Source organism: Cetorhinus maximus, chromosome 11 (genome assembly GCF_964194155.1).
Source record: "Cetorhinus maximus chromosome 11, sCetMax3.hap1.1, whole genome shotgun sequence".
Lineage (NCBI taxonomy): Eukaryota > Metazoa > Chordata > Chondrichthyes > Lamniformes > Cetorhinidae > Cetorhinus > Cetorhinus maximus.
The window spans coordinates 34,379,168-34,402,437 of NC_135889.1; the positions used below are offsets into that span (position 1 = coordinate 34,379,168).

Below are 23,270 nucleotides of genomic sequence, written 5' to 3' on the forward strand. Positions count from 1 at the left end.
AGTCTGAATGACCCTTCAACAGAACTAAGTAAAAATAGAAGAGAGGTGAAATATAAGCTAGTTTAAGGGGGTGGGGGTGGGACAAGTAGAGCTGGATAGAGGGCCAGTGATAAGTGGAGATTGTCCTTTTGTCTGTGACATCTTTTGGCAAAGAGGTGTTGAAGGTGGAGATATTATCTGAGGAATGTGCTAATTAAGGGTAGAAAGCAAGACAAGCAAGGTACAGATAGCCCTAGTGGGGGTGGGGTGGGGTGAAGGAATCAAAAAAGGCTAAAAGGTAGAGATAAAACAATGGATGGAAATACATTTAAAAATAATGGAAATAGGTGGGAAAAGAAAAATCTATATAAATTATTGGAAAAAAAGGGTGGGAGGGGGGGATCGGAAACGGGGTGGAGATGGAGGAGAGAGTTCATGATCTAAAATTGTTGAACTCAATATTCAGTCCGGAAGGCTGTAAAGTGCATAGTTGGAAGATGAGGTGCTGTTCCTCCAGTTTGCGTTGAGCTTCACTGGAACAATGCAGCAAGCCAAGGACGGACATGTGGGCATGAGAGCAGGGTGGAGTGTTGAAATGGTAAGCGACAGGGAGGTCTGGGTAATGCTTGCGGACAGACCGAAGGTGTTCTACAAAACGGTCACCCAGTCTGCATTTGGTCTCTCCAATGTAGAGGAAACCGCATTGGGAGCAACGAATGCAGTAGACTAAATTGAGGGAAGTGCAAGTGAAATGCTGCTTCACTTGAAAGGAGTGTTTGGGCCCTTGGACGGTGAGGCGAGGGGAAGTAAAGGGGCAGGTGTTGCACCTCCTGTGGTTGCATGGGAAGGTGCTGTGGGAGGGGGTTGAGGTGTAGGGGGTGACGGAGGAGTGGACCAGGGTGTCCCGGAGGAAACAATCCCTGTGGAATGCCGCCAGGGGGGCTGAAGGGAAGATGTGTTTGGTGGTGGCATCATGCTGGAGTAGGCGGAAATGGCAGAGGATGATCCTTTGAATGCGGAGGCTGGTGGGGTGATAAGTGAGGACAAGGGGATGATTGTGTTATGAGGAAAGGCTGGACAGGTTAGGCTTGAATCCACTGGAATTTAGAAGAGTAAGAGGCGACTTACTTGAAACCTTTAAGATCCTGAGGGGTCTTGACAGGGTGGATGTGGAGAGGATGTTCCTCTTGTGGGAGAATCTAGAACTAGAAGTCACTATTTAAAAATAAGGCGTTGCTCATTTAAGACAGATGAGAATTTTTTTTCTGAGGATAGTGAGTCTTTGGAACTCTTCCACAAAAGGCAGTGGAAACAGAGTCTTTGAATATTTTTAAGGCAGAGCTAGATAGATTCTTGATTAACAAGGGGGTGACAGGTTATCGGAGGTAGGCAGGAATGTGGGGTTGAGGTTACATTCAGATCAGCCATGACCTTATTGAATGGCAGCAGCCTCGAAGGCCCAAGTGGCCTACTCCTCCTAATTGGTATGTTCAAATGTTTTGTTCCAGTTGGTATTCATAACATGAAGATGATTGTGAGGTAATTAATTTGATCAGTTTTCTGTTTCTGAATTGCAAGTAAATTCTAAGTCAAATTTCATCAATTGGAGGGGATGTTTTACTTTTATTGTTTGTACATTGCATTTGCTACATGGTCAATGTCATTTTTGACCATCCCTAGTTACCCTGGGAAGATGAGTGTCATGGGCTATCACCTTGAACTGTTGTGTTGATTGTAGTGATTAGCCCCACCGTGGTGTTAAGGATTTCTACAATTTTGATCCAACGATTATGTCCAATTCAGACAGTATGAGACTCACAGGAGAATTTGGAGCTTATGGCGTTTCCATGAAATAACTGCTGTTATTTTTAGTGGTAGAGGTTGCAGTGCAGTGTGTTCAGTTGACGTGACACTGGTGGGTTTCTGCTGTGCAGCCGCCTAGGTCAGTTTTTAAAAATTCATTCATGGGATGTCGGTGTCGCTGGCTCAGCCAGCATTTATCGCCCATCCCTAATTGCCTTTAAGAAGGTGGTGGTGAGCTGCTGCCTTGAATCGCTGCTGTCCATGTGGTGTAGGTACACCCACAGTGTGTCAAGTGATACCCTTTGCCCACACTCAGCAAAAATTATTAACACTGATCCCTCCTTCAGAAAATTCACTGTTAATGTTTATTAACATCAATATTACTTTGAATAAGATATGGCTTTATTTTCCTGAGCTAAAATATGTATCTATGGAACAAAAAAACTCAAACTGACTGCAGGTCAACAATTGTTCCAGTGAAGCATGTAATACTTGTATAAGCTAAAGTCAAACAAAGGCCCAGATCTTGTTGAAAAAAATAACAGCTTCTAAACAACACACACCATTATTAATGTGAAAATCACCCAGTGACTTATAGTGAGAAAGATACACCCCATAAATTTTGAATTGCTACAAGTTACTGACTGATTTGTATTGCTCCATCATTGGGTTTGTGAAAACAGCATCTTGCCCTTAATTTTTGCGAAATTGCTGGATTTGGCCATTAATTACCCATGAAACTTGCAACAGAAAATTTTGTCTAGTAATTAACAGCATAAGTACTCTTTTAACAATGTAATCAATCTCCCTTATGTAGAAAGTGAACAGTTAAGTCTGAACTCTCATTCCTTCAAGTTGTGAATTGTTGATTTTCAAAATGTCAAATTTTTAATGAAAAAAATTCCTACTTTTCCTTTTTCTCTTCTCTCTGAATTCAATCTTTCTTTCTATCTCTGAACTTAGTTTGACATTGAATTCACCTACTCTAAATCCCCATCTCGACCCTTCTCTGTTTATTCCTCAATCATAAACCTCTTTGGTTAAATTGATGAACTGCTTGTCCCACTGTTCATCAAGGTCCTAGACGCCCTGTTGCTCTTGCTGTGCCGTTATAAGCTTACACTTCCAAGCAGCTTTGTAGCCAAAACATTTTTATGCTGAAGGAACAAGTCTAACTAACTGGATATGTGGGAGCTGCCCAGCTCCAGAAAATTCTGGGCCGATTATTCATATCAAATGTAATTATGCAATTTATTAGCCTGAAGTCAGAACAAGGGCCTTTGTTCTACCTGTTCTTGTTTGCTGCGTGGTTTGTATATTCAGTTTCTCCTCCTCTAAAGTTTTCACATAAGTTACTCTGTTCCACATACTGAGTGCTTGCTAAACTTTAACAGGAAATTGTGGAATGCCATACTGTGCATTTTTGCAAAAGAACTGGTTACGTCAGTGCTAATGTTAGACTTGTTAGGACACAAGTGGAAATATGTGAAGCTCACAGCAGTTTGGCTATTTGTTGCAATTGGCAAATTCCTTGTGTGTGAGGAGCTTTTTTGCTGTCCAGCACCAGAGCTTTAGCTGAGATGACAACTAAGTGGTACAGGCCATCTCCATAGCCTGTACCAATGCTGCCCTTCAGCCACCCAAAGTGTTGGAAGTGAAACCTGCAGTCTCTTTCCCCCCCCCCCCCACCCTCCCTTGTTCCATTAGGACACTTAGCTTCCTCCTGTTGTTGATCGTAATTTTTTTATTCATTCATGGGATGTGGGCATTGCAGGCTGGGGCAGTATTTATTGTCCATCCTTAATTGCCCTTGAGAAGGTGGTGGTGAGCTGCCTTCTTGAACCACTGCAATCCATGTGGTGTAGGTACATCCACAGTTCTGTTAGGAAGGGAGTTCCAGGATTTTGACCCAGCGACAGTGAAGGAACGGTGATATATTTCCAAGTCAGGATGGTGAGTGGCTTGGATGGGAACTTCCAGGTGGTGGTGTTCTCATGGGTCTGCTGCCTTTTTCCTTCTGGATAGCATTGGTCGTGGGTTTGGAAGGTGCCGTCTAGGGATCCTTGGTGAGTTTCTGCAGTGCATCTTGAGGATGGCACACACTGCTGCCACTGTTCGTCAGTGATGGAGCGACTGAGTGTTTGTGGAAAATAATAACCCAGATGAGACTGATGTCTGGGAATGCCAAATGGGTTGGCAGGAAAGGCTTAGGTTTAAATCAGGCTCCCCTCCCAATGCTCAAGTGTAATCCAACTATTACTAAACCAGTAACTCAAGACAAAAGGCTGTGGGAAAAGATAATAAGCTTAGAAGTGAAATTTATCATAGTCAGAATTGCATTTGATAGCCTAGTGCCTCTTCTGAGCTTTATTAGACAAATCAACAATTTGAAATTTAATATGAATGTTCATGAATTGATGTTTAAATGTCAAGTTCCTTTTACACTTACAGGATGTGAGTGGTGCCTGGACAACCTGTTTACTGTACTTCTGCCAAAACTGGAGTTGGACAGAATGAACCCATGCTAATTTGTACAACTGATGTTTTGAAACAAAAAATCTCCATAAAGCCTATGCTGGATCCATCCTGGAAGTGTTTAATTCTGTGCAAAACAAGGAAACTTATTTGAGTTCCTAGCCATGGGGTGTATGGTGGAGGGTTGATGGGAAATCGCTCCCAAAAAAGTAAATGTATACCAGTTGGAGATGGTTCACTGCAGTGTGTGCAGTCTGTCTGGTTTTGAGGATCGTATGTATTCCCCTGACTTTGGCAACTATGTGTACAGAAGTAATTTAGGGCAGCATAGTGTAAATGTTTGTAATTCATTCTCAGCACCAGTTTGCACTGGAAACAGTAAATTTATATAAGTTGGTTCAGATCAAATCGTAAGTAGCTCAAGGAAATCATGGCTGTTATTTCCTTGTATTATTTATTTTGCTTTTGAGATGTTTGTGGTTGTGTGATAAACTAAGTTAAGTTGTGACTAGGTTTTTGAAATATATGTAACAGTTATACTTGGGTTCAATTATGATATTGTACTCAATTTTTGTTAAACTGAAAGTCATACATTGAAGATTTGTGTGACCCAGTGGATAGTGTGAATTAGAGTTTGAGACTACTTCAGTTTAAGGAGAAACTAAAAGTTTTACTGAAAATCTTTTGTTTAATGATGAAAGCATAGCGTAGTTTACTAAGTTAAAACTAATTCAGTAAGATATCTATTACATCGTAGGTTTCATTTACATTGCAACTATAACTTCTGTGCAACATAAATTCACTTCACACCAGGCTAAGAAGTTACAATGTAAATCCAGAGACAGGGCCAAACTCGACTCTGGATTTCCAGTACAACTTTAACATCAATGTGAAGTAAAAGTACTTTGCACTGACGCTACATTTAGTGTAATTACAACCTTAAGAAGGGGCTTTTCAGTAATGCATTGTATTCTGGGTGAATATTACCTATCTGTCTCCAGCATTGTTGATTGGGTTTCAAAAAGCCTATTTGTTTCAGTAAATCAATCTTGTGCCTTTACTTTTACAGTTGCAAAGTGATCAGTGAAGAGCAACATCATAAAGATCACCGCTTCATGGTTGTGCAATTGAAATATCATTGAAACTGGAACACTGAACTTACAAGCATAAGGGATCATGGCAAGCAGAGGAGCTTCTAGACCAAATGGTCTAGGCCAGACAAAGATCTGTCAGTTCAAACTGGTTCTACTAGGAGATATGGCAGTGGGGAAATCGAGTTTAGTCCTGCGTTTTGTCAAAGGCCAGTTTGATGAATTCCAAGAGACAACAATTGGTGGTAAGTGTTCTTTTAAAGTATGCAATATTTGATGCAGGTTAGTTACACTTATTTAAGATGTACCTTGGCCTTTGCAGAGTATGTTGTCACATTCTGACCAGATCTGAGATTGGGGAACCAGTAGGAAAATCGAAAACTGCTATTCCTTTGAGAGATGTCAAAGGGATGGATCTGCCCTTCTTTATAGTGTGGAAATAAGAATGACAAGTGCAACATTCATGGAGTAGTGCAAAAACACAGATTTATAACTTTAGACTAAAGTGACAGTATTTCTGGTAGTTTTGGTACAGGCTTGTTAATGTTTTTGTAGAACTTAGAAAATTGGAATAAAGCCTCAGGAAAAGTCACAGAAGTTAGGAGTGCATTGAAATTCCAGCTGAATTCCCAACTTCAATAATTTTCCAAGTGTGGTTGAGGAAAATGAACTAAAAGTAGAGTTAGGTGGTGGCATAGTGATACTGTCACTGGACTACTGTTCCAGAGACCCAGGGTAATGCTCTGGGGACTGGGGTTCGAATCCCACCATGTCAGATGGTGAAATTTGAATTCAATAATTTGGAATTAAAAGTCACTTTAGGAAATCTGCCCTCCTTGCCTAGCCTGGCCTACATGTGACTCCAGACCCACCAGCAATGTGGTTGATTCTTAAATGGTCTCTGAAAGGCAATTAGGGATGAACAGTTAGCAACGCCCCCATCCCATGAATGAATTTAAAAAACTGCTGGGAAAATGGGAAAGAGCATTTTCTGCTTCAGTCACCATCCAATAGCAACAGTGGTGTTGGTGTTACAGTTCACTCAGAGAATCAGAGTGGCTGTGGCAACATGCACTTTTACATATAATCTGGAGCTATGGATAGTGATAGTAGAGGCTCCAATTTATTTCCATCATATGGCTGATTAGGAATCTCTCCCACTCTTACCATGGGCATGGGCAAGGATTTTCAGGTTGATACTCAACCTGTTTGGTCATGTTATGAATGCACCTTCCTTGGCTAGCAGGCACTGAGATGGGATCAGGAGCTTTTGGCTCTGAGGCAGGGATGCTACCCACTGTACCCCAAGATCTCCCTAATAGCAACAGTAAGAGTCCAATCCATGTCAGAAGGGATCAACTATGTATTTTGAAAGGCTTATATTGGAAATCATTTCTCCTATTGTTTACAGTAGCAAAGTCCAAGACCATTTAGGTAAGCTGGCCCTGGATGAATTCAGTGATATTGGCAGTTCCTTCAATCAGACTACTTCACATTGTCCTTGGCTACTGCAGGACATGTACTATTGAGCATGTTTGGGGAACTAGGGCAAATCTTTTTTTTTCTAATGCTAATGACATTGGATGGCTGCTTTGGGATAGAAACATACCATGATTATGTTAGGGAGTTAAATTATTAAGCATGAGAAGCGAAATATCCTCAGTAATGGCCATCTCCCCATATCTTTCCTCTTCCTCACCCATCTCCTAAAAAACTTCCTGGACCAGCATGAGTAAAGATTGCCATCATTTGGATTAATGGATCACAGTCTTCAACTATGAATATCAGAGAGTTTTTATTTTCTCAATATATGAATTTTAAATTCAATTAACATTAACCAAGACAGAATATGCAAGGTACTGCCAATGATGAAAACAAATCCTAAGATAAATTAGGAACTAATGATTAAGTCACTCCAAGGTTAGGTTTAAAAAATGAGAAGATTAAAAGTGGAAAGGAAAATCTGAGAAGAATAATGAGCAGTTATTAATTTATTCCTGTATGTTTAGATGCTAGAGCTGTAGTTACTTTTGCTGGTCCCCAGTGGTTGAACAACATAAATAGTGAAAATGCTATATTGTTGTCAGGAAAGAGCTCTTGTCTCTTTATGATGTTGAGGTTTAATAACTAGGTGTCCTCTTTTTACTAACAATCCTATTTGACAAAGATCTTTCAACTAAACATGTAGTTTACAGTATAAAACTGTAGAGTTCTCTAGAAGGAGGGAGAGTAGAAGAGTTGTATAGTTTCAGAAGAGGAAGAGATGAATTGATAAAGACAATGGTGATAGCATGGAAGATAGTGGGAAAATCAGTCTTTTCTCGGGCACCCCATCTGTTTTGGGCCTTGCAACAGTCATTAAAAAACCCCTTCTCTTCACCCAGGTAGCTGAATGTTCTGTTCTCCAAATAGTTTTATGTGATTGTTGACTTTGTCCCAACCCATTGGAACATGTGCCCTTAAAATAACGGCATTCCTCAGTATTGCACAAGAATGCCAATTTGGATTGTGTTTTAAGGACTTGCTATGGGGCTTAAACCCACAACCTTCAGGTTAGCAGACAAGCATTGTCAACTGAACCAAGTTGACACGAAAGAGATTGTCATTTATTCCTCAATTAAGACCAAGTAGGTTAGGAAATTTCTATCATCTCTTGGGAGATTGTGTTGCAACTAGGATGAATCTTCAACATCTTAGTGGTACTATACAACATTGCATTGTGCTGCAGGTGCCTAGTTGATCATATGGGACTGTGACAGTATTGACCCAGAACCCCACCAAGTTGCACTGTGTTGTAGAATGTAGGTTTGCATTTGCAGCCTGACAGAGAGAAAACAAATGCCGTTTTTGAGCTGGGTAAACAAGCTGTAAGAAATGTTTGTTTGACTGCATAAAATTCATCCAACTTTTCATTTTTGTTTTGCAGCTGCTTTTCTTGCTCAGTCAGTCTGTCTGGATGACACAACAGTGAAATTTGAGATTTGGGATACTGCTGGTCAGGAACGTTACCACAGTTTAGCACCAATGTATTACAGGGGGGCCCAAGCTGCCATTGTGGTTTTTGATATCACAAAACAGGTAACAGTGGTTATTGAAGTTTAACCCCTAATATTTCCTGGAAGGAGTAGGGCTGTTTCAAAGTTTTAAAATATGTGCTGTCAGAACTTCAGTAAGGGAGTTTCACATCTACCAACAAGGTAACATGAGTAACAGTTCCTATTTAAGTGTATGATAGGTAAGATTTAGATATGTCCTGGAGTGCCAGTCATCTGTCTTTAGAACATAAGAAAAAGGAACAAGAGTAGACCATTCGGTCCCTTGAGCCTACTCCGCCAATCAATAAGACCATTGCTGATCATCTTGTGTTTCGATTTCCATATTCCCATCTACTCCCGATAACCTTTGATTCCCTTGCCTAACAAGAATCTATCTACCTCTGCCTAAAAATATTCAATGACCCTGCCTCCACCGTCTTCTGAGGCAGAGATTCCAAAGTTGTACAACTCTGAGAGAAAAAATTTCACCTCGTCTCTGTCCTAAAAGGGTGACCCCTAATTTTAAAACAGTGTCCCCTAGTTCTGGACTCACCCACAAGAGGAAATATCCTTTCGACGTCTGCCTTGTCAAAGCTGTTCAGGATCTTGTATACTTCAATCAAATCACCCCTCACTCTTCTAAACTCCAGTGCAAACAAGCCCAGTCTGTCCAATCTTCTGAGACGATCCACTCATTCCAGGTATCAATCTAGTAAACTTCCTCTGAACTGCCTCCAATGCATTTACATCCTTCCTTAAATAAGGAGACCAAATCTGTAGACAACATTCAAGGTGTGGTCTCACCAATGCCCTGTATAACCGAAGCACAACATTCTTACTTTTATAAAAGCAAAAAACTGCAGATGCTGGAAATCCAAAACAAAAATAAAAATACCTGGAAAAGCTCAGCAGGTCTGGCAGCATCTGCGGAGAGGAACACAGTTAACGTTTCGAGCCCGTATGACTCTTCAACAGAACTAAGTAAAAATAGAAAAGGGGTGAAATATAAGCTGGTTTAAGGGGGGTGGGGGTGGGACAGGTAGAGCTGGATAGAGGGCCAGTGATAGGTGGAGATTGCCAGAAGATATCATAGACAAAAGGTCAAAAGAGGTGTTGAAGGAGGTGATATTATCTAAGGAATGTGCTAATTAAGGGTAGAAAGCAGGACAAGCAAGGTACAGATAGCCCTAGTGGGGGTGGGGTGAAGGGAAGGGATCGAAATAGGCTAAAAGGTAGAGATAAAACAATGGATGGAAATACATTTAAAAATAATGGAAATAGGTGGGAAAAGAAAAATCTATATAAATTATTGGGGAAAAAAAAGGGGGATCGGAAAGGGGGTGGGGATGGAGGAGAGAGTTCATGATCTAAGATTGTTGAACTCAATATTCATTCCGGAAGGCTGTAAAGTGCATAGTCGGAAGATGAGGTGCTGTTCCTCCAGTTTGCGTTGAGCTTCACTGGAACAATGCAGCAGGCCAAGGACGGACATGTGGGCATGAGAGCAGGGTGGTGCGTTGAAATGGCAAGCGACAGGGAGGTCTGGGTAATGCTTGCGGACAGACTGAAGGTGTTCTGCAAAGCGGTCACCCAGTCTGCATTTGGTCTCTCCAATGTAGAGGAAACCGCATTGGGAGCAACGAATGCAGTAGACTAAATTGAGGGAAGTGCAATTGAAATACTGCTTCACTTGAAAGGAGTGTTTGGGCCCTTGGACGGTGAGGAGAGGGGAAGTTAAGGGGCAGGTGTTGCACCTTCTGCGGTTGCATGGGAAGGTGCCGTAGGAGGGGGTTGAGGTGTAGGGGTGATGGAGGAGTGGACCAGGGTGTCCCGGAGGGAACGGTCCCTGCGGAATGCCGCCAAGGGGGGTGAAAGGAAGATGTGTTTGGTGGTGGCTTCGTGCTGGAGTTGGCGGAAATGGCGGAGGATGATCCTTTGAATGCGGAGGCTGGTGGGGGTGATAAGTGAGGACAAGGGGGACCCTATCATGATTCTGGGAGGGAGAGGAAGGTGTGAGGGCGGATGCGCGGGAGATGGGCCAGACACGGTTGAGGGCCCTGTCAACCACCGTGGGTGGAAAACCTCGGTTAAGGAAGACATGTCAGAGGAACTGTTTTTGAAAGAGGCATCATCAGAACAGATGTGATGGAGGCGAAGGAACTGAGAGAATGGGATGGAGTCCTTACAGGAAGCGAGGTGTGAGGAGCTGTAGTCGAGGTAGCTGTGGGAGTCGGTAGGCTTGTAATGAATATTGGTGGACAGTCTATCACCAGAAATTGAGACAGAGAGGTCAAGGAAGGGAAGGGAAGTGTCAGAGATGGACCATGTGAAAATGATGGAGGAGTGGAAATTGGAAGCAAAATTAATAAATTTTTCCAGGTCCAGACGAGAGCATGAAGCAGCACCGAAGCAACCATCGATGTACCGGAGAAAGAGTTGTGGGAGGGGGCCGGAGTAGGACTGGAACAAGGAATGTTCCACATACCCCATAAAGAGACAGGCATAACTGGGGCCCATCCGGGTACCCGTAGCCACACCTTTTATTTGGAGGAAGCGAGAGGAGTTTAAGGAGAAATTGTTCAGTGAGAGAACAAGTTCAGCCAAACGAGGGAGAGTAGTGGTGGATGGGGATTGTTCGGGCCTCTGTTCAAGGAAGAAGCGGAGAGCCCTCAGACCGTCCTGGTGGGGGGTGGAGGTGTAGAGGCATTGGACGTCCATGGTGAAGAGGAGGCGGTTGGGGCCAGGGAACTGGAAATTGTTGATATGATGTAGGGTGTCAGAGGAATCACGGATGTAGGTGGGAAAGGACTGGACAAGGGGAGAGCGAATGGAGTCAAGATAGCAAGAAATGAGTTCCATGGGGCAGGAACAGGCTGACACAATCGGTCTGCCAGGACAGTCCTGTTTGTGGATTTTGGGTAGGAGGTAGAAGCGGGCCGTGCGAGGTTGGGAGACTATGAGGTTGGAAGCTGTGGAAGGAAGATCTCCAGAGGAGATGAGGTCAGTAACAGTGCTGGAAACAATGGCTTGATGTTCAATGGTGGGGTCATGGTCCAGGGGGGAGGTAGGAGGAAGTGTCTGCGAGTTGACGCTCAGCCTCTGCGAGGTAGAGGTCAGTGTGCCAGACAACAACAGCACCACCCTTGTCAGCAGGTTTGATGACAATGTCGGGGTTGGACCTGAGAGAACGGAGTGCAGCAAGTTCAGAGAGAGACAGGTTAGAGTGGGTGAGAGGAGCAGAGAAATTGAGACGACTAACGTCACGCCGACAGTTGTCAATGAAAAGATCAAGAGAAGGTAAGAATCCAGAGAGAGGGGTCCTGGTAGCGGGAGAATATTGGAGGCGGGTAAAAGGATCCGTTGAATGGGGAGAGGACTCCTGCCCAAAGAAGTGAGCACGGAGATGAAGGCGGCGGAAGAAGAGTTCAGCATCGTGCCGAGCCCGAAATTCATTGAGATGAGGGCGCAAGGAATTCTTACTTTTATGTTCACTCCCTCTCGTAATAAAGGATAGCATTCCATTAGCCGCCTTAATTACTTGCTGTACCTGCATACTAACTTTTGTGACTCGTGCTAGAACACCTGGATCCCTCTGCACCTCAGAATTATGCAACCGTTCTGCATATAAGTAATACTCTGCTTTTTTGTTCTTCCTGCCAAAGTGAAAACTTCATTTTTTCCCACATTAAACTCCATTTGCTAGATCTTTGCCCTCTCACTCAACCTATCTATATCCATCTGCAACCTCCTCATGTCCTCTTCACAACATGCTTTCCTACCTATCTTTGTGTCATCTACAAATTTAGCTACCGTGTCTTCACTCCCCTCATTGAAGTCATTGATGTAAATCATAAAAAGCTGAGGCCTCAGCACATCCTGCCAATCGAAAAAGACCCATTTATGCATACTCCCTGCTTTCTGCCAGCCAGCCAATCTTCTATCTGCCCTACACCAGGCACTTTTATTTCCTGCAATAACTTTTGATGTGGCACCTTATCAAATGCTTTCTGGAAATCCAAGTACAGTACATCTACAGGTTCCCCTTTATCCACCACATGTTACTCCTTCAAAAAAACTGCAATAAATTGGTTAAACATGATTTTCCTTTCACAAAACCATGCTGACTCTTCTCGATTGCCTTGAGCTCTTCTAAGTGCCCAGCAATAACCCCCTTAATGATCGATTCTAACAACTTCCCCACAACAGACGTCAAGCTAACTGGCCTATAGTTTCCTGTTTTCTGCCACCCTCCCTTCTTGAATAGAGGGGTTATATTTGCTACTTTCCAGTCTGATGTAACCTTTCCAGAATCTAGTGAATTTTGGAAAATTAACGCCAGCGCATCGGCTTCCTCATTAGCCACCTTTTTTAAGACCCTAGGATTTAGTCCATCGGGTCCTGGAGACTTGCCAGCCTGCAGCTCCATCAATTTTCTCAGTACCGTTTCCCTAGTGATTTCAGTTTCACTAAGTTCCTCTCTTTTTTAACTCCTGATTTGCAGCTTTTACAGGAATGCTTTTTGTATCCTCTATAGTGAACACAGAAGCAAAATATTTGTTCATTTCTTCTGCCATTTCCTTATTATCTACTATTAACTCCCCACTGTCACTCTCTAGAGGGCCAACACTCACTTTACTCTTTCCCTTTTTAAGTACCTGTAGAAACTCTTGCTCTCCGTTTTTACATTTCTAGCTAGCTTCCTCTCATACTCTTAATTTCTTTCTCCTGGTTAACCTTTTAGTCATTCTCTATTGTTCTTTATTTTCTGACCAATCATCTGTTTTGCCACTCATGTTTGGGGAGTTGTATGCTTTTTCCTTAAGTTTGATGCTTTCTTAACTTCTTTAGGTAACCACGTATGGTGGGTCCTCCCCTTAGAATTTTTCTTTATAATAGGAATGTATTTATTCTGAATACTCTGAAATATCCCCTTAAATACCTGTCACTGCTTCTCTATTGATCTATACTCTAGCCTAGTTTCCCAGTTCACTTCAGCTAGCTCAATTTTCATCCCCACATAGTTGCCCTTATTTAACTTCAAAATACTAGTCTTAGACCCACTCTTCTTCCTTTCAAACTGGATGTAAAATTCAATCATATTGTGGTCACTGCTACCTAGGGGTGCCTTTATTCTGAGGCCATTAATTAATCCTGTCACATTATGCAATACCAAGCCTAATATAACCTGCTCTCTTGTTGGCTCCAGAACGTGCTACTCTAAGATACTATCTCAAAAGCATTCTAAGAACTCCTCATCTAGGCTACCACTGCCAATCTGATTTTTCCAGCTTATGTGTAGATTAAAATCTCCCATGATTATTGCCGTCCTTTTATCATAAGCACACAATATTTTCTCTTGAATACTTTGTCCTACACTCTGGCTACTGTTAGAGGGTCTGCAGGCTACTGTTAGAGGGTCTGTAGACCACTCCCACTAATGACTTTGTTCCTCTACTATTCCTCATCTTCACCCAAACCGATTCTACATCCTGATCTCCTGAACCAAGGTCATCTCTAACTATTGCACCAATGCCCCCTTTGATGAACAGTGCTACCCCTCCACCTTTACCTAGCTTCCTATTCTTCTTGAATGTCATGTACCCCATAATATTAAGGACCCAATCTTTGTCGACCTGCAGCTGTGTCTCCGTAGTTGCAATCAGATCTTACTTATTTACTTCAATGTGGGCCATCAATTGTTATGAATGCTACGTGCATTCAGATAGAGAACCTTCAGTTTTGTTACCTTTGTAACATCTAGTCCTGACTGTTGATGTATTCTTAGGTTTTTTCTCTGTCCCTTCCTGCCATTCTCTGACCCTCATTTCTCATAATACTATTTCGCTCTCCTGTCTTGACTTTACACCTTGAATTTCTACCTCTACCCAAGCTTGATCCCTTACCCGCCTTGTTTGCTTTAAAGCCTTCTCTACTTTCCTATTTATGCGATTTGTGAGGACACTCATTCCAGCAAGGTTCAGGTGTAAACCGTTCCAATGGTACAGCTCCCACTTTCCCCAGCACTGATGCCAGTGTCCTACAAACAGGAACCCACTTCTTCCACACCAGCCTTTGAATTTAAAGTACTTAACTAGATAGGGACCCTGAAAATTGGTAGGCAACATGGAGTAGCATTGCAGATTAAGAATAAAACACAAAATGCTGGAAAACTCAGCAGGTCTGGCAGCATACGTGGAGAGAGAAACAGAGTTAACGTTTCCAGCCTAATATGACTCTTCTTTGGAACTTTGGTTCAGTATATTATTATACTGGGATATATTTTTACTAAATTGCATTTATTCACTTGCTTTTTTGTTTTTTTTCTAGGAAACATTTGATAGAGCAAAAGCATGGGTAAAAGAGTTACAGAGACAAGCCAGCCCTAATATAGTGATAGCCTTGGCTGGCAACAAAGCTGATCTGGCAGATAAACGAATGGTTGAGTATGAGGTAATGATTAATAACAATGTATATTTATACAACACCCCTTGCATAGAATGTCACAGATTCTTTACAGGGAACATTTGAAGATTCGACCGGAGGCAAGAAAGGTTTTAGGATTGTGGGGTATAAGCACTTTGAAATTCAGGCCTGGAGGGCCATAAACCTGGACAAGGATAATGGGTGTGTGAAATGTTCAATCAGAGGATGCAGACTGCACAGATTTAGATGAAAGTCGGAGGACAACAAGCTGTCAAGCAGAACATTGGCATTATCAATCCTGGTCAGCTATGTTTTATCATTACTATTTTTATAACATTTTGGCTAAAGAATTTGGGGGGGTGTGGGGGGGTAGTGTGTAGAGAATCATGGAGTGCTGTACCTGCTTAATTCTCCTTTGTGTATATAAATAATGTACTATCACTTCTATTTCTATAGTTTTGAAAAAATAAAATGACATCATACAAATATATCTTCAAAACAGGCAAACCTAATGTGGACTATTGACTCATTCTTGCAGTTTAGTAAATTCCATTTATTGCCGAGGTTATAGTAGTTCAGTTGCTTCAAACCACATTTAAAAGAGCAGCATTAAACCAAAGGTTTCCAGATGGCAGGAACTTGTCTCCTGGAACTTTTCCTCAGTGAAGGATTCAGATCAGTAGGTCAAAGGGAACACCGACCAGTTGTCCACTGTGCAAAGCATAGCTGAAAGCTTTCTTGATTGCACTGATGGAAGACTTCTCCTTGATTCCTGTAATATAATGAATTCTCTAGAAATCAGATTCAGAAGGAGATTCTTGATACTAAACCATTAATGAAGCTACTATCAGACTTTTGATGTTTTCTATCAGAGTGACAGAGAGCCTTAGTGCTTAATATCACTCCCACCTTTCCTCTCCTGTGACATTAGAAATTTACAATCCAGTGACAACATGAATGAAGAGTGTGGTTGTACAGATAAGTGTACAGAAATCTGGCTTCATAATTAGGATTGCAGGGCATTCGGTGTGCTGTAACTCCTCATTAATGTCATTTTAAGCCTTCTAGGATAATCAATGCCTTGTAAACTAGCAAGAGTTAAGTCAAAGCACATTACACTAATGATGATGATATAAATGGTCTGATATTATGTCTATGCGAAAGTGTCCCGACTCTTTTTAGTTTAAAAAAAAATGTTGGTTATCAGAACTCCAGATTTTATTTCACAAACATAATTTTAACTACATAAGTTTAGCATTCATATTATCACTGCAGCTACGCCAAGAACTTTATAAATCTAAGACTCCCGTGTGAGAGTTTAACAGCACAGTGCACAAAAAATGTGAAAGTGGGAAGGATGAAGATGTTTATGATTGATATTTGGCCTAGGCACATAACTCTTAAATTTATTGTCAAAGCCTTAAATGTTCTTCTCCAGGAAGCCAGTTGGTGAAGGATAGAACTGAAGCTAACCTTTATACACTTTTATACTTATCTACAGAATTATGTATTACAAGTATATACTCCCTAGTCCAATAAATAGTATCAGTCTTTGTCCATTTGTAGGGTCTCAAGTGAATCACCAGTTAATATCTTCTACTCACATGCAATTAAGCATAATCCAATCAAAAAACTAAGACATACAAAGCAGCGAAAACTAGTGGTAGGCCAGAGGATTGGGAATTTTTTAGGAACCAGCAGCGGATGACTAAAAAGCTAATGAAGAAGGAGAAAATTGATTATGAAAGTAAATTGGCAAGAAATGTAAAAACAAACAGCAAGAGCTTCTACAGATATATATATAAAAAAAAGAGTAGCTAAAGTGAGCATGGGACCCTTGGAGGATGTGACTGGAGAATTGATAACAGGGAACAGAGAAATGGTACATAATTTAAACCAATATTTTGCATCGGTGGAGGACATTATAAACATCCCAAAAACATCAGATAAGCAAGGAGCTAATGGGAGGAAAGATCTTGTAGCAGTCTCTATCACAAGGGACAAAGTGTTTGACAAACTAATGGGACTAAAGGTAGACAGGTCATCAGGACATGATGTCCTGCATCCAAGGGTTTTAAAGGAAGCGGCTGTAGCGATAGTGGAGGCATTGGTCGAAATATTCCAGAACTCTCTGGATTCTGGGAGGGTCCCAGTGGATTGGAAAACAGCTAATGTGACACCCCTGTTCAAAAAGGGAGGGAGACAAAAAGCAGGAAACTAAACGCCAGTCAGCCTAACATCTGTCATTGGGAAAGTGCTAGAGTCCATTATTAAGAAGAAATAGCAGGACATTTAGAAAAATTTAACACAATCAAACAGAGTCAACATGGTTTTGTGAAAGGGAGATCATGTTTGACAAATTTGCTAGAGTTCTTTGAGGATATAACAAGCAGAGTTGATAAAGGGGAGCTGGTAGATGTAGTGTTTTATGGATTTCCAGAAGGCATTCGGTAAGGTGCCACATAAAAGGTTATTGCCCATGGTATTGGGGGTAATGCATTAGCAAGGATTGAGGAATGGTTAACGCACAGAAGACGAGAGTCTGGATTAATGGGTCTTTTTCAGGTTGGAAAGATGTAACTAGTGGAGTGCCACAAGGATCAGTCCTCGGCCTCAATTATTTACTATCTACATTAATGACTTGGAGGAGGGGGCAGAGTGTAATGCATCCAAATTTGCTGATGATACAAAAATAGGTGAGAGGGCATGTTGTGATGAGGACATAAGAAATCTGCAAGGGGTTGTAGATAGGTTGAGTGAGTGGGCGAAAACTTGGCAGATGAAGTTTAATGTAGGAAAATGTGAGGTCATGCACTTTGGTAGGAAGAATCAAAAGGCAGGTTATTATTTAGATGGAGAGAGACTCCAAAAAAGTGCAGCACAGAGGGATCTGGGTTTTTCTTGTGCATGAAACATAAAAAAGTTAGCATGCAGGTGCAGCAAGTAATTAAGACAAATGGAATTTTGGCCTGTATTGCTAGGGGGTTTGAGTTTAAAAACAGGGAAGCCTTGTTATAACTGTACAGGGTGTTGGTAAGGTCTCACCTGGAGTACTGTGTACAGTTTTGGTCCCCGTATTTAAGAAAGGATATACTGGCATTGGAGGCAGTTCAAAAGAGATTCACTGGGCTGATTCCTGGGATGATGGGGTTGACTTATCAAGAATGGCTGAACAGGTTAGGCCTTTATTCATTAGAATTTAGAAGAATGAGGAATGATCTTATTGAAACGTACAAAGTTCTGAGGAGGCTTGACAGCGTAGATGTTGAGAAGATGTTTGCACTAGTGGGGGAATCTCGAACTAGGGGACATAGTTACAGAATAAGGGGGCACTCATTTAAAACTGAGTTGTGAAGGAATTTCTTCTCCCTGAGGCTAGTGAATGCCTGGAATTCTCTACCCCAGAGAGCTGTGGAGGCTAGATCACTGAAAGTATATAAAGATGAGGTAGATAGATTTTTGAAATATCGGGGAGTTGAGGGTTATGAGTAGCTGGCACGAAAGAGGAGTTGAGGCCTGGGGCAGATCAGCCATGATCTTATTGAATGGCAGGACAGGTTTGAGGGGCTGAATGGCCTACTCCTATTTCTTATGTTCTTATTAATTTAAAACTAACAGACTTCCTTCCCTCTTTAAATAAAAATTAGAGTTAATATCTACTACCAAAATTTCAAAACAAATTAAACTAAAAACCTCCATATTCCATATAAAGTACTATATTGCGACATGCCCCTCCTGTAGGACCCTAACAATTTCTTTGAGCATGCATTTCTTTTTCTAAGACGATCAGACAGTCGATGACTTGCACCCACCCATTTAATTTGAGATTTCCTTTGTTTCAAGCCAGCAAAGTCAATCTGTAACCTTTTCTCACTTGCACTTTTCATAAGAGTGTACATTATCTCAAAATGAACAATTATCGAATCTAATATTCAATGGGTATACTATCTTCAGTATGTCCATTGTAAAGAATCTCACTTAAAATATTTGACATAGAATTGCACGCCCACAAGAACCAATGGCCCAGATTTTCCGGTCTCTGGATCGCCAGAGTCTGGACTTTACCCTCCCCATGACATGCTTTGGAATTCTTCTAAAGTCCCAATGCACTGAGTTTGTGAGTATTGCCCGGGAAGTTTGAACTTCCGATGGGCAATTGCCCAGCTCCCCAGAACCCTCCGAAAAAGTCTTCAATTCTAAGTCAGAGTTGGAGACTTTGGACAGTTCCAACTTACTCAGCTGAATTGTTACCCGACAGAAAATACCTAGTCCAACTCCTCGGTAACTGTACACCTGACCCCCAATCATTCAGATTGTCCGCCCTCTTCACCCCCTGCCACCCAGCCTGACCCGAGTCACTTGTCTCACCGCCGACGTGACCTGACCCGACCTCACCACCCTGCCCACCTGCCCCCCCACCACCCTACTCCCTTACCCACTTACTTATTCACTCATCCACTCACCCATTTACTCAGACACTCATACCCTAACACACTGAAAAGCTGTTTAAATGTCCCAGTTTTCCATGTGTTAGTGAACACTACCAGAATACGCTAGTGCCGTAAAAAGACTGTGTGGGTTGTCTTCCCCCGACGATCCAGCACCACGCAGAAGCGGTTGGATTTAAGGTATACTCCACATTTCTGAAGAACCCAAGTTTGGAAGCCCCAGCCAGAAATGTGGAGTTCTGACGCTGAAGAGTAGGAGCCAGAACAGCAATCCATTGATTGCTGCTGCTTGGAAGATTCAGGCTATTGCTTCAGCAGCTAAAGCTGCAGTAGAATACTCATTAGGAAGATTAGCATGTGTAGCATTGTTAAAAATGTTGAGTTTCATGTCCTTTGGGTCACTTAAGGATGGAAACTTATGTATACCTTTCTCCAGTTTTGATTTTAATATTTTATTTCCCTTTAAAACATTCTCAACTTTAGGGTGTTTCATCACTATACTTAACTGCAATACGTCAAAACTATCTCCTGGCTTAGTCTAAGTGCCTAACCAGTTCAACTGACTAATCAAGCTTCGCGATTGCTTTGTCTCTTCTTTAGATATAATGTCATCTTCCTAAGATGGCCTAGCGTGATTAACTAGGATGGGAGTAATGCTTTCTAAATAGGACTGTTGATTTTAAGTTATTCCAGACCTACCATACTTAATTTATAAACCAGTGTTGCCCGATAGGATTTCAACATCTGCCAAACTTGTGATGATCAGGTCACCATATTTGCCATATGATGCAAAATATATGCAAACGGGTGAATCTTGTAACAATCTTCTTAAAGTGAACTGGCGTGAGGCACAGGGCTAAAGTTGAGCAATGTTGCAATTGACTGTGACAACAGTTCTGTCAAAGAATATTTTTAGTAACAGCAACTAATTATTACACAGCATTCAGTTGTGGTGTAGCAGTTAAAATATTTCGACATGTTTTCACTTCCTTCTATAGGGGCTTCTTTACCACATATTTTAATGGAGCTAGGCTACAGTTTTTTAATGTTAAGGATTGATTTTTCGGCAGGATTTTCTACTTACAATGTGTGGCCATGTCAAATGTGTCAGAGTCTGGAACCATATCCTCAGCGGGGATGTAGTGGTAATGTCAGTGGACGAGTGATCCAGAGGCCCAGGCTTATACTGTGGGGGCACAGGTTCAAATCCCATCAGGGCAGCTGGTGGAATTTAAATTCAATTGATAAATCTGGAATTAAAAAGCTAGTCTCATTAATGGTGACCATGAAACAATTCTCGATTCTCGTAAAAACCCATCTGGTTCACTGATGTCCTTTAGGGAAGGAAATCTGCTGTCCTTACCTGGTCTGGCCCATGTGTGACTCCAGACCCACAGCAATGTGGTTGACTCTTAAATACTCTCTGGAATGGCCTAACTAGCTACTCAGTTGTCTAATAAAAGGAATGAAACCAGACAGACCACCCAGCATCGACCAAGGCACTGGCAACGGCACACCCAGCTCTGTCGACCCTGCAAAGTCCTCCTTATTAACATTTGGGGGCTTGTGCCAGAATTGGGACAGCTATCCCATAGACTAGTGAAGCAACAGCCTGACATAGTCATGCTCATGGAATCATACCTGACAGACAATATTCTGGACATCACCATCCCTGCCCCGTCCTGTCGGTGGAAGCACAATGGTATACAGAGGGAGGGAGTAGCCCTAGGAGACCTCAACATTGGCTCCAGACCCCATGAGGTCAAAAATTGGCAAGGAAACCTGTTGATGCTTATCACCTGCCACCCCCACCCCTCAAGCTGATGAATCAGTACTCCTCCATGTTGAACACCACTTGGCAAAAGCACTGAGAGTGACAAGGGCACAGCATGTACTCTGGGTGGAGGACTTCAATGTCCATCACAAAGAATGGTTCAGTAGCACCACTGCTGACCAAGTCCCAGAGGAAATAGCTGCGAGATTGAGTCTGCGGCAGGCGGTGAGGGAACCAACAAGAGGGAAAAACCTACTTGAAGCTTGTCCTCACAAATCAAGCTGTGCAGATGCATCTGTCCCTGACTGTATTGGTAGGAGTGACCACTGCATAGTCCTTGTAGAGATGAAGTCCTGTCTTCACATTGAGGATACACTCCAGCGTGTTGTGTGGCACTACCATCGTACTTAACGGGATAGATTTTGAACAGATCGAGCAACTCAAAATGGACATCCATGAAGCATGTGACCATCAGCAACAGCAGAATTGTACACAACTATAATCTGTAACCTCATAACCTGGCATATCTCCCACTCTACCATTACCATCGTGCCGGGGGATTAACCATGGTTCAATGAAGAGTGCAGGAGAGCATGCCAGGAGCAGCACCAGACATGCCTAAAAATGAGGTGTCAACCTGGTGAAGCTACAACATAGGACTACTTGCATGCCAAATAACGTTAGCAACATGCAATTGACAAAGCTAAGCAATTGTGCAACCAACAGATCAGATATAAGCTCTGCAATCCTACCACATCCAACCGTGAATGGTGGTGGACAATTAAACAACTCGTTAGAGGAGGAGGCTCCACAAATATCCCAATCCTCAATGATGGGATAGCCCAGCACATCAGTGCAAAAGATGAGGCTGAAGCGTTGGCAACCATCTTTAGCCAGAAGTGTCGAGTGGATGATCCTCCTTCTGAGATCTCTGTCAGTCTTCAGCCAATTTGATTCACTCCACGTGATATCGAGAAACAGCTAAAGGCACTGGCTACTGCAAAGGCTATGGCCCTGGCAACATTCCGGCAATAGTACTGAAGACTTGTCCTCTAGAACTAGCTACACTGTTCCAGTACAGCTGCAACACTGGCATCAGCCCGACAATGTGGAAAATTGCCCATGTATGTGCCGTACACAAAAAGCAGGTCAAATTCAACCCGGCCGATTACAGCCCCATCAGTCTAATCTTGATCATTAGCAAAGTGATGGAATGAGTTGTTGGAAGAATGCTATCAAGCAGCACTTCCTCAGAAATAACATGCTCACTGATGCTCAGTTTGGGTTCCGCCAGGGCCATTCAGTCCCTGACCTTATTACAGCCTTAGTCCAAACTTGGAACAAAGAGCTGAACTCTGGAGGCGAGGTGAGAGTGACTGCCCCTGACATCAAGGTAACATTTGATGTAGTGTGGCATCAAGAAGCCCTAGCAAAACTGGAGTCAATGTTAGGGGGTTGCGCAGAGGGAACTCTCCACTGGTTGGGATCATACCTAGCACAAAGGAAGATGGATGTGGTTGTTGGAGGTCAACCTTCTCAGTCCCAGGGCATCAGTGCAGGAGTTCCTCAGGTAGCGTTCTAGGCCCAACCATCTTCAGCTGCTTCATCAATGACCTTCCATCATAAGGTTAGAAATGGGGATGTTCGCTCATTGTTCGGCACCATTTGCGACTCCTCAGATACTGAAGCGTTCCATGCCCATAAGTTGCAAGCCCTGGACAACATTCAGGCTTGGGCTGATGTGTGACACGAATGTAACTTGCCACTTAAGTGCCAGGCAACGACCATCTCCAACAAGAGAGAACCCAGCCATCTCCTTGACATTCAATTACCATTGCTGAATCCCGCACTATCAGCATCCTGGAGGTTAGCATTTGTCAGAAACTGAACTGGACCAGCCATATAAATAATATGGCTACAAGAGCAGGTCAGAGACTGGGAATTCTGCGGTGAGTAAATCACCACCTGATTCCTGTCCACCATCTGCAAGGCATGTCAGGAGAATGATGGAATACTCTGCACTTGCCTGGATGAGTGCAGCTCCAACAACACTCAAGAAGCTGGACACCATTCAGGACAAAGCAGCCCACTTGATTGGCACCACATCTACCACCTTCAACATTTACCTCCTCCACCACTGACACATAGCGGCAACAGTGTTTACCATCTACAATTGCATGCAGCAACTCATCAAGGCTCCTTCGACAGCACCTTCCAAACTTGCGACCTCTCCACCAAAGAC

The 23,270-nt window shown here is 42.5% G+C and overlaps 1 protein-coding gene across 2 annotated transcripts in view; it reads left to right on the forward strand.

Annotated features, from left to right (window-relative positions):
* The window catches only part of rab5b (RAB5B, member RAS oncogene family), a 67,514-nt gene that overhangs the window by 35,949 nt on the left and 8,295 nt on the right, over positions 1–23,270 (forward strand). For both annotated transcript variants that reach the window (XM_078551791.1, XM_078551792.1), the window contains 3 exons: positions 5,327–5,593; positions 8,275–8,426; positions 14,711–14,833. In XM_078551791.1, coding sequence (XP_078407917.1) covers positions 5,434–5,593; positions 8,275–8,426; positions 14,711–14,833 — 435 coding nt within the window. In that variant the 5' untranslated portion in view covers positions 5,327–5,433. The remainder of the gene's footprint in view (positions 1–5,326; positions 5,594–8,274; positions 8,427–14,710; positions 14,834–23,270) is intronic.